The sequence below is a fragment of the Lepisma saccharinum genome, chromosome 5, assembly GCF_977018435.1.
Source record: "Lepisma saccharinum chromosome 5, izLepSacc3.1, whole genome shotgun sequence".
Taxonomy (NCBI): Eukaryota; Metazoa; Arthropoda; class Insecta; order Zygentoma; family Lepismatidae; genus Lepisma; species Lepisma saccharinum.
The window spans coordinates 50,144,940-50,157,527 of NC_139233.1; the positions used below are offsets into that span (position 1 = coordinate 50,144,940).

The 12,588-nt window shown below is 37.3% G+C and overlaps 1 protein-coding gene across 1 annotated transcript in view; it reads right to left on the minus strand.

Annotated features, from left to right (window-relative positions):
* Positions 1-3,089: 3,089 nt before the first annotated feature.
* Positions 3,090-12,588, minus strand: part of Ino80 (chromatin-remodeling ATPase INO80) — a 131,020-nt gene continuing 121,521 nt past the window's right edge. The window contains exons 30-32 of the mRNA XM_083122516.1: positions 8,916-9,071; positions 7,326-7,516; positions 3,090-6,324 (exon numbers count right to left, since the gene is read on the minus strand). Coding sequence (XP_082978642.1) covers positions 7,329-7,516; positions 8,916-9,071 — 344 coding nt within the window. The 3' untranslated portion in view covers positions 3,090-6,324; positions 7,326-7,328. The remainder of the gene's footprint in view (positions 6,325-7,325; positions 7,517-8,915; positions 9,072-12,588) is intronic.

Sequence of the window (12,588 nt, forward strand, 5' to 3'; positions counted from 1 at the left end):
GAAAATGATAGCTGGGTGGATGTTGGGTTGAGCCTTGGAGTTAGCTGGGGAAAATGTTCTTGTGGTTTAGCATGATGATGAGACAGCTGGGGATGCTTTGCGAAAATTTTCGAAGCTGGGGGAATACCACTCCTCTGCATCCCACTTCATTTCGAACACTGTATGCTGACTAACAACCAGCTAACTTGTCCAGGAGCGGTTGGCTGAATAGCGCAAATGTGCAGTGAACCCCCAGTAATATACAAAATAAAGAATAACTGAGATGTTCATAAGCGTAGAGTGCCAAATTCTCTTAGTAAGGAGAAACCGTGGGCCAGAGCTAATCAGCTCCCCTCTAGTTCCGTTTTGTGCAAAGTCTCCGCTGAACCTCCACAAGGCAACCTCTACCATGCTAAAAGCATAGGATGGCTAGCAGAAGCTCGACTCGTACATATGGCGAAAATACATGCAGTCTGATACTCCAGGAAGGTAGTCGCGTCAAAACGGACATGCGCAGTTTGTAGTATCACCAGCGAGCTGGAGTGAACTACACTCTTCTCTCTTCCAGTGTTGCACTATGTGTTTCAATTTGAATTCATTTGGCATTCTCTTTGTATTATTTATATTTTACAAAACTTATTAATGAAGAGGGTGTAATATATATGCAGAGGTGCCCCAAAATGAAAGTTAGAAGTAAAGATGATGGGACAAATAAGATAAATATGATAGAAAACAACTTGCCTACACAATCAGAGTTTTCTTCTTTAAGATGGAAACACTTCAGGTGGAAGGAGCCGAAAAGTCAAAAATAGCACGAGGGCGAGGGGTCGCTTATCGGACAAGACTTAAAACAACCTTTTGGTCTTCTTACGTCAGACTAAATGCTTTTGTTGACATGTTAGGCTTTTTAGGTTTAGTTGTCTTAGAATATATACACTGCAATTTTCTGGACTTTACCGTGCTTGACCAAAAATGTAGAGTTTACTATTTATTCAAGCCTAACCTAATAATGAAGATGAAGGCATTTCGCACTTACGTCAGAAGATGACCAAAAAGTTGTTTGGGTTTCGTGCGATCAGTTATACTCTAGCGCGAGAGGGTGTTCGAGGGGACGTGCGCGATTGACTTGGTTACGTGTCATTGTCTCCATACTTGTTAGTTTGTTTTGAAGTGTGTGGCTGGTGATTGAAATATAATTGGTGTGGTGATTCATTGAGTGGAGTGAGGTGGATTGTGTATTGGAAGGAGTGTAGTTGTTGCTGTGTGAGAAGTTAACATATTGCATAGAATAGAATCGAATCGCCTTGATTTAGCGATATACTTTCGAATAGTTGTATAAGAATTATCTTATAATCAAGGGGTCTTGGGTTCATTAATGATATATACTCATTTTAGCAGGCGAGATTTGTATTTTTAACAGTAGGTTCAGGATCCAGTTTCAATAATATAGTCTATTTGACAGTGGTTGGACCAGAAAAGAGTTGGCAAGAGTGGAAGAGGCAAAATTGAGGCAAGAATATTTTCTGAATTCTGAGATACCCCTAAATACAATACCATACAAAATCTTAAATTAAAATGATCGCACCCTACACACACACTCCTTGGTGCTGTCACTGTTATCTGAACATAAAGCAAATTAACTTTGTCAGTAATCTACCGGCCAAAATTTGATAATTTTCCCAGTACTATCTCTACGAACCAAAGCGTGTAGGATCACAAAAGGTTTAGATAAGTCCACTTTGCATAATTTTGGTGAACCCCCAGGAAAATTATGCACGAGCCGTGCCCGTTATCCTCCTCACAGTGGTGGAAACTAATAAAAGGGTCAATTTTACTGATTTAAATCAGAAGAAAAAATACTAATCACCAACCGATTTGATCCGAGTCTGTCTATAAATAAAATGTGTATCATCTGGCCTCCACACACTTTTTATTGAACACAAAAGTAATGTTTTTATGAAGATTAAAATATGCATCCTTGTACAAAACATGTAAGGTAAGAAATACCCAGGTTTAAAAATAACAGAACAAAATGTATATTTTATTTTGTTGTTGTGAAAAAAAAACAATATATATCAATGAACCGTTTCATTTCTCAACATTTTTCTGCTCTACTCCTTATAGCACGAGTTTTACCATGTTGGCTCCCTCAACGTATATTATGTAAATTGCAAATTGCTGTCAGAGATGACGATTGGTAAGGAGTTGAAAGCTTGGCACTTATTTTAGTACCTTTTTATTGTGCTGTTTTTTATGTTGTGCATTTTTTGTATTAAGAATGTCATTTTTATCAGTTGCCTTTGATATGTGTCTTGACTATCATTGAGCAGCTATAATAAAAATACCACACTTAAAAAACTACCCACTTCAGACCACCACGAAAACTGACCCTCCTCCACCCCTGTACTCTTGCTTAATTCTCAACAAGATTGGTACATTCAAAGCATACACCCACAAAAATTTTGGAACATTTGAAATGTGAATAGCTTAAATAAATGATTATCAAAAGTTCACACGTTTGACTTACGGGCATGGCCTCAAACTTGTCTGTAATTATGAGCTCCTCCGTAGACGTCCTGTTATCATGAAATTCCATTGAATACAATCAAACAGGGTTACAGTACAGCCATGGGTTCATTTCTCAGCAAAGAAACAGACTTTCAACTGTAGATGTAATACTGAATAGCTTACCGTACAGCGAACATAAAGCAAACAAACTTCCAATAGGTGACAGGACACCTGCAGGCTGAACCTTGCCCTTCAATAAAGAATAACTGAATTGAATGTTACATTAAACTAACTCTCTAGCCTTCTTAAACTCTAAGGTTTATAGCTGCAGCAACACAAGCCTTTCATCTGTCCCTATCCTGGGCAAGATCAATCCAATCTTTTCGATCCCTACCGATTTCCTTTAGGTCGATTGCAACGTTATCCCTCCATCTTCGTCTTGGCCTTCCATTAGGGCTCTTACCATCATGTTTCCCAACAAGAATCCTGTAAACTCTTATTTCCTTTCCCATTCGTGCCAGATGGCTTGCCTGTCTAAGTCTTCTTAAATGTTACATAAGCAATTTCTAAATTAGGGAACGTTAATAAAAAAAACAAAAAACTGGGTTTTAACCACTTTTGTTAAAAAAATTCATATGGTACACTTCTATTCCAACATTTGACATTTTGTGCACTTCACGTGTTAATGGCTTGAAAGATTCACACTGAACAAATGGCAAAAAACTTGAAACTGGTACATGTTACAAAATTTAAACAAAATCTTTTACACTCAAAAAATGCAATTATGCCGTTTAATCACAACTACTAATTTGTTGTAAATCTTATCCTGTTTTTCTTCTGAATGCTTCAAATCATAACAATTATTCAGGTTTTAAAAATATTTAAGTAAACCACTGACTTCACAACTTCATGCTGGTTTTATCAGTACCAATATATACATAATGATTAAGTCTCCGGACATGAAACTATCTCTAATATTTCAACAATTGTATTGACATACAATAAATATATTCCATAAAGGAACATTCAACGTTGGCAAAAAAATTAGAATAATTTTTATACACAATCATCATACATTTCTGTTAAATGTAAACTTTATATTCATCATGCCACAAATTAAAATAAATTTTAATCAACATATTTGGTACAAATAGACGCAGACACATATGTACACATATAAATTATGCTACAGTAAAAGGAAATAAAATATTGTTCTATAATGTTATTCTTACATTCAGAAAATTAAATACTGTAGGACTAAGTATATCAGGAATAATTATTATGCAATTAAGAGCGTACAGTTTGAATGACTGAAAATTACATCCATATATTTTTCTACTTGAAATGAAGATATTGATGAACTTCTCCAATAAAATGATAATGAATAGAAAGGATAAATCTGAGTCCAAGAAATGTTTAATTTTAAAGTGAACCTTTACCAGTTATCACCACTTCTATGACAGGGTATCACTATTTAAACCTCCACAGAATTTTCAACAAGATATCCTGGAGCTTAATAAATAAGCAGTTCCTTGCAATAGCATAATCCTTGCAATAGCATAATTCAAGAAAGTGTTATTAAAAAAAATAAGCATCCAATGAACAAACTCAAATTTTGTTCCAATTATACAGAATAATGTTTGATTAACACATATTTCTTGTTCTTTACTAGTTCGAAACAGAAACTAAAAGCTTGAGAGCTTATTACTGAGGTACACCAATATGAACTATTTTAGCAGATCCTTCTAGCGTAAGACAAATAAACCTTGGCTTTAAGGTATATCATCTTAACAATTCTCATGTTCCGCATCCGCAACATTTAGTTCACATTAGTAAATATTCATAAACTGCAAGCCAATGTTAACAATTATTTTTACCACAATTTTAGACCACCTCTCTTTCATACTAAATATGTATTATTCTCAGTATATTTTTAAAGCATTTGATTCAAACTTAAACCTAGTGAGGTGAAATCAGAGTAGATCCAGGAAGGTAAAAGAAGGGGAAAAATACTTGAAATTCAGATTTAAAACAGCAGTAATGTTAATTAGAAACCAACATGTTCTTATCAATAAATCAATGTATAAATAAATTACACAAATAGAATAAATGAATGCATAATATTAGAGTTGGCTGGCTTTGTTCTAAGACATCAAAAACAGAAAGCTAGATAAATTGCACTTCCGCTGTGATCAACTTGGTGCATTTAATAATTACAATGTTTTTCTAATGTTAATAAAAATAAATGTACATGCATGTTCACACATTTTTGGAGCGGTGATTTGAAAAGAAATAAAAAGTGTGAGATTTGGAAAGGAAAACAGTCCACAGGAATAAGAGGGATGAGTGCAAATCCTGCCTAACCTCAAGGATGAAAACTGAACCATGTACTACTTTGAGAGAAAGGAATATTTGGAAATGGAATTTAAGTAAGATTCCATTCTTTAATTACATTATTAATTAGTTTTGTCATCATTACCAGGTGATCCTATTTTCTTTGTGGAGCGTTATTCTCAGACAAAGCTAATGTTACAAGTTTTCTTCTATTTCATGTTTTCCACCTTGTTGACATTATTGTCAAACATTGCTATTTGTTTGAGGGTTTCCCCAGAATGTGTATCATGTTTTCAAGCACTTCAGTAATATATAATGGGAAGCACTTAATGCTTATGCACCTTGTGTATTTCAGAGAAACTACACAGATCTTTCGAAGACTGAAATATAACATCTGTTCTAAAAATATCTCTACAGTAATCAGAACATTTCTGTGAGGTTTACTTCACTTCTTGTTTGTATTTTCATAACAGAAAATTTGCCTATGCTTCATGCTGGAACCACAGAATTGGTACAAACACACAGTTAAGATGCCAAATAACCCATGCAAAATTTGAGACACTGAATTATTATACATTTGTGTACGAAGAGAATTCAACTATGTTTGTGCCACGAGTTCATACTCTACAGGCAGTTTAAAACAGAGGTAATATTTCAGAAGGTGAAAAACTAGCATCGGTTCTTTACAATTAACGACATATGTGTTATTAGTTGTTCCACTGTCACAATTTCATTCTGTTGGAGGACAGATAAATAGCACATATTTATACAAATCAGAGGAATAACAATAATCAACATTCTTGCATAAAAAAAAGCATGATTCAACAGTTGATACCGTAATCCTTAAGAACTCTTCCGCAGCTATTTCATTGCGAGAATTTATATCTATAATTTCTCATCATAGAACTCAATCACTTGCTTTTAAGAACATAATGACGATTGCTTCTGGATAACACATCTCATTGTTATGTTTCTTTTGAACCATATTTTGATATTCAAAGATACCCTCAAGAAGTGGTGACGTGCTGACTACAAGGTTATTAATAACACACTGGACAAACTACCAGTTTACACTGTAAAGTCTCTTGAAGTTATCTCCAACTAGCCCATAAATGAACCCAATTGTTATCACCTGAGTTACACATAAATATTCTAACAAATAATACACAACATTTCATGAGCGTCACATGCAAACAATGCATTTTATAAAAGGTATAGACATGCTTTCCAATATGGAGCAGGCCCTTTTCAGTGGATACACACATACTTGTGTTTAGTCTGAAGACTGTTGAACTATAAACATTTTTTACATCTATTAATTACATATTATGCTCAAAGTTACAGTTTCTTACTCCTATTGCACACTTTTACCACGAGAACAAAAATGACAAATTCAGATTAAAGGGATCTGTAAAAATGCCAAATCTTGAATGTTTATAGTACTTTGCTGGTAAAACGTACATGTGCTGCTAGGAAGTGTCCTGAAGATTGATTTCCCAATGCCTGGAATAAAACAAAAGGCAATATTTTAACATTAAGATCTGCTGCAATATGAGAATAGGACCAGATTAATCAGAACCTTGACAGTATTGGCAGATAGAGGCATATCGGATTTTACAAATCTGATACATCTATAAATAGGGATTTGTGGTGGTCCAGTTGGTAGGCACGTGGCAGTCCAACTGTCAAATTATGAGGTAATATACAGCTCCACCCTGGGAGATACTAGGTATCCTCGATTATCATCAATGTTTCAAAGGCAACAGATCCCACTGCAGTATCACTGGTGGAGGCCATTTTTTCCACAGGTAAAACAGTGGAAGCAAAAAATCAGGTGAAACCAGAACTGGCTCAGTATCCCAAAGGCATGGCAAGTCGGAGACCTGGGTTTTGAGTCCAGCTCGAGCCTGCATTTTTCACTTAAATTCTCATGTAGTACATCTCCTGTGTCGTAATTCAAAATGGGAGGAAAGTCATCTCATTGTGAAGTCATCACGTATCCCATAAATGTGCAATAATGAGAAAACACATATTTCAGTCACAAATACAAAAAATATGGACTTCACTGGCCATTAAAAAAAAAAAACCTTACAAATTACAGACGAAAAAAATTATATTTTCCATTTTCCATAACTGGTACCAGTAACAATTTCATATTATCTATCCTCAACTAAAAATAAAATCATAATATCCACCTAAATTAATTTTGAAGAAATGCAAACATCCTAGGGAATGGCTGATATAACTATTCCATCCCTGTTATCTGCATTTGATTGAAATATCACTTATGATTATTAGTTATTACTAATTAGAGGATGGAGAATTTTGCAAGAACATGAAGGAATACTATGGAAGGCGATTTTTAAAGATGGAAATAAATCCAACAATTGGTGAAAGAGTTCCTCGTTCCTATCTCACCTTCCCGGTCAGTAAACATTGTAATAATCTGCCTTGCAAATCAAATAATGTTTTTTTGTTATAATTGTAATGAAAAGTATTCTTACCTACTACTCAGGTCCCTGCGTATAGAATCCAAAAGGCCGTGGCTGAGGAGGAGTGTCGAGTGTGGCTGTACCCAAGGGAACCGGAAGCATCTTTGTCGGTGGCGCTCGTGTCCCTTGATTGCTTGGTCCCGCTGGTCTTAATCTCGGTCTACCAGGTCCTCTCTTCACAATGGGTTGTCCTGGTGTATTTTCTATAAAGATATAATTATCAACTTACGAAAACAATAAAGTACTTATACACACAATGACATCTACAATAGTTTTGGTCATGGTATTTATTAACTTAAATCATGATTATAGTTTTCTGAGAAGTTACGTGAAAACTGGGGATGAACCAAGGATCAAACTTGAGTCTTAGGAATTCTGTGCCCAGGGGCAAAAGGATGAAGGTGGGTGGCCACCCAAATAGCAAGGAATACCATATACACCAAGGACTAAAGAAAGATAGATTGATTCAATTGGTTTATTTTACTTCGCTTTTCTGCCACTTTTGGCTCATTGTGGAGATGAGGATGAGTGATATGATGAACTTGATGAAGGGACACTCACAAAGAACACCAACGTCCAAGCTGGGATTTAAACCCAGAACCCCTGGCTGAAGGGAAAAATAGAGAGAAATAATGACAGAAAGAAGCAGAGAAACAGTGCAAGAAAGAGAGGGAGGGGATGGGGGAGAGAACATTATGAACTTATATGGATGATGGGGCAACCACAATGAAACATCATCCTCCATGTCTTAGTCAGGGTTCGTACCTGGGACCTCTGCTTCATAGTTCATTATCCTACTCAATCTGCCAAAGAGGATGGTGCTATTGGACCCCCTGAATATATGTTTGTTTACCTTCAACAGGGAAATTTCTCCAATTACAAAAGGCATCCAAATAAACATGAATTTACCATAATATAATAATTACATGTAATTGTAAACTCACTTGACAGACATTAAAGCATGATTATCTAGAATGCAGTCAAGTGAATACTAATGCCATCTGCATGCAAACGAGGGAACTAATTAAACTGAAGACAGAGGTTCATTTGGAAGCTCAGTGGTAAGGCATTAGCAAAGAATGCCAGACTCAGGTTTGATCCCTGTTTGAGCCCCACTTTTCACAATGTTTTGGCAAATTATATACACTTACATTGAGCATGAAGTTCAAATATTTTCCCAGGTACTTTATAATTTTCCAGTCTCTTTTGAAAATGCTTGAATTAGAAACAAGTGTTAAGTTTTCAACTCTGCATTGTATTCAAATACGTGATGCTTATTCAACAAAGGTGAAAACAAAAAAATATAAGAACATATCTATAAGAAAACATCTCCACCAAGAAGCTGGCTGGGGAGGACTTTATGACCCTGACTTTTCAAAGTTTTGCAGGTGAGTGGGAATCCATATTTGTATTTTTGGTTATTTTACATCAATTTTCTGCATCTCTAGTTTAACCATAGAAATGGGATTAAATACTACACAAAGAAAGAAGCACTCTTTTCTTTTTCTCTAAGATTCTTGGCTTCATAGCATCCTAAGTTAAGCAACAGTAGCCTGCTGTTGCTATTATTAATAAACATTACATCACACACTTGCCACTTACTTAGGAGTGATTTCTGCGCTGCGTCACTACTCCCGCGGCCGCGACTTCCTCTTCTACTTGGGCCCCTGGCAGGACCTCTGGGCCTACCTCTTCGCCCTGAGCCCCTTCCAGGCCTTGGGCGTGTTGGTAGCAGCTCTGTAGATATATGCAATGCACCTGTCGGGAGAAAAGTTTGCAATAAATACATACATACTTTCTTTCACAGTATCCATACATGCAATATTCTAAAACTAGCTGTAACAAATGCAACTTCATTAATTTTTTGCACAGAAATAATATATGTGACTGAATACCAAGCTACATTACTGTTACATTTGAAATGTTTACACTAAACAACGTCTATTTTAGCAAAAACATGTGTTAATGTTCATGGGCGTCCATAGGATTTTTTTCCAAAGGGGCAAACATAATACCCCACAAGAAAAAAAAACTGACTGATTTGATCAATCTACATGTATATAGTTTATTTTACTTTGCTCTTCTTCCACTTTTGGCTAATCATGAAGATGAGATGAGTGATGATACAATGAAATTGATGAAGGGATGCTCACAAACACCCATAGCCAGGCCAGGATTCAATCCCAAGACCCCTGGCGTCGTAGCGTGCTGTGCTTACCACTCTGTGGTTAACTGTGACTGACAAGGGAGGTTATCTAAGTGTCCCCCTCCGATTTCCATGAAACTTGGAAGGTGTATAGAAGAGCCCAAAGGAAGAAATACATATTTTTTTGTTTCGGCTAGAAAATGGTTTTAGTGGGCAAAACCTCCCCTCTAATGTCAAGATGAGGACAAATTGAAGTGGGGGTCTGACCCCTGTGTCCCCCTCCTATTTCCATGAAACTTGGAAGATGTATAGAAGGGCCCAAAGGAAGAAATACGTGTTTTTTTTGGTTTCGGTTAAAAAACTGTTTTAGGGGGTAAAACCCCCCTCAAATGTCAAGATGAGGACAAATTGAAGTGGGGATCTGACCCCTGTGTCCCCCCTCAGGTTTCCATGCTCTGCTATTGGATTCGTGGAGTGGACATAGTGATATTGTTATGCGAGAGGTGACACCACGGGACAAAAACATTACTCTGTTGACAATACCTAAAAGATTGACTGGCACTCTCCAACCATTAGATGTGTATGGATTTAGGATTTGGAAAAATTTCGTGCGACGGTTTTTCCGATCTTGTCCTGTTACTACACAGTGACATTAATCTCCAACTACGCAATAACATTATCAAACTATAATCACTCACACGTAATAAGTTGTCTTCACCCAGGTTTTGACACGTCTTCCAATATGCACGGTATAAGAGTGGGTATCTTCCCGAAAGGCCACCTCCATTTGAGAATCCGGAGGCATTCTGTTTTGGTGGTGACCGTAATCCGATATGTGATGTTTGTGGTGCAGTGGCAGTAACAGATGTGCATGGTGTAACCGAACATTATGTTTAAATCATTTTTTTGAGGAGGACCATTACTGTGACGAGTATGTACATCGACACCGTGGAAGCAACAATAGGGGCGGTTTTCAATGTGATGCATGGGTGCTTGCCTTTACTTTGTGTTGGCAGATCGGTTACCATAACGTTGTTTCGTGTTACTTCCTGGTGGTACTAAATGTTTTTTTACATGCTGTGTACTCATCTATGGAACTATCCTCTTGTGTCCTTGGCTATGGATATCATCTATAAGATATCTAGGTCATGCTTGATAGGGTTATGGTTCCCGTGTGCGGCTATTTTGATGATCCGTTACCCTGCTTTAATCCGTCTATTGTTATGCCCATGGCTATCTGGGAACAACGGTGTCTATGAATTCGGCATCTCTCTACAATTGCACTGCGTTTGGTACCGACAATCCCACAGTTCTGTGCTGTGTGTGTTCCAATTATAATTATATGAGCCTGTTCTTCCTATGCCAGATTTTCGTGGTTTCGGAGTCAGATCCCCCACTTCAATCTGTCCTCATCTTGACATTTGAGGGCGGTTTTCAACCCCTAAAACAATTTTTTAGCCGAAACAAAAAAACAGGTATTTCTTCCTTTGGCTCCCTCTATACACCTGCCACGTTTCATGGAAATCGGAGGGGGACACATGGGTCAGATCCCCACTTCAATATGTCCTCATCTTGACATTTGAGGGAGGTTTTGCCCCCTAAAACTGTTTGTTTAGCCGAAACAAAAAAAAAAACATGCATTTCTTCCTTTGGGCCCCTCTATACACCTGCCAAGTTTCATGGAAATCGGAGGGGGACACTTAGATAACCTCCCTTGTGAGATGAAATTATGTGCGTGAAATATTCTTTTCTTTGAAATGATGATTTCATTTCCTGGAGGATAGGCCCCCTTGTCCCCCCATTCGGATGTACATGGGATTGTTATTGTTTGACTTACTTCCTTACTGTACAGTGAGGAAGCTCGCAATAAATGAGTGGGGAGGTAGGTAAGGGGGGGGGGTTCTGATTTCAATATTTTTTCTTTTGGTAGGGTCAAGATTAGATGGAAACATCTTCGTGTGTTTACATGTTGGAAGTTAGGATGAGGGACAGGGGGTGGGGACAAAAGAAGGATATTGCACAGAACAGAAAGAGCGAATGTCAATGTATGGTACAGTATAAAATTTCGATAACTGCTCGAATATAACATAGCTATTTTAAGCTTAAATTCATTTGCCTAAAATTCACCCATCCTGAATCCGCCACTGCTCTCAACCTAAGTAAACGCAGGCGAGATTAAACAAACAAAAAAAAGAGGCTAGATTCTCAACACGAAAATGGCTTATTTCCTCTGTTCTCCTTCACTCAGTTCTGTAAACAAAGATGATCTTAATGCCAGCTCATACTTTACGCTTGGCATGTGGAGTGCAACTGGTATTTCCACAATAACAGCTGCACGAATCCCAACTATCTTCATCTCGCACGCAACACTCCAGAACAGAAGTGTCCGCTTTCAGCAACTGCGGAATTCTATTTGATGTGCTGAACGCTAAAAACTCCCCAATTTCTCTTACCACTGTTTTTACAGTAGAACAACTTCGTGCTAAATCATGCATAAGGAATTAAAAGCTACGAAATCTCGCTACCTTTACTGCAAGGAGGCAAAGGCCACCTGGAATGGCCGATTCGCATCACTGACAAAATGGCGGACGACTTGTTGACAGAGGACAAGTTTCGGTGGAATCTTCACGTCAAACTGCGTTGTTTGCTTTATAAACCACTTAGCGCCACAGTTGGTGATCCATGCTACTTCGATTTTCCAGATTATATCAAAATTTTTACCAGTGAGTTACGTTTAGTTGACTGACAATGCTTGGATGATTTCTTGAGATCGCTGCAATTTTAATTCTTGCCTGAATAAATTTGTTCAATACTGATAAAATAAGGTAAATTAAAACAACACATTACTTTATTTACTGAAAAAAATATCCGATATTACCACTTCCTTTTGAATACGTTGTTTTTCAACAAGTTTTCGTATAGTTGGTTCACTTCCCGTTGGGTTACTGAACGCGTTTTCTTGTTTTGTTTTGCGGCACATAATGTGGCTGGTTGTAGCTATGTCATTTTTCACAGAACATGTGTGTTCCTTGCAACCCTGGCATGCACCGCTTCACGGCAGAAAATGACATCCCAGTTGCGATTAAATGTTGCGTTGGGTTGCCAGCATTCAGGCGTCAAAAAGTTTTT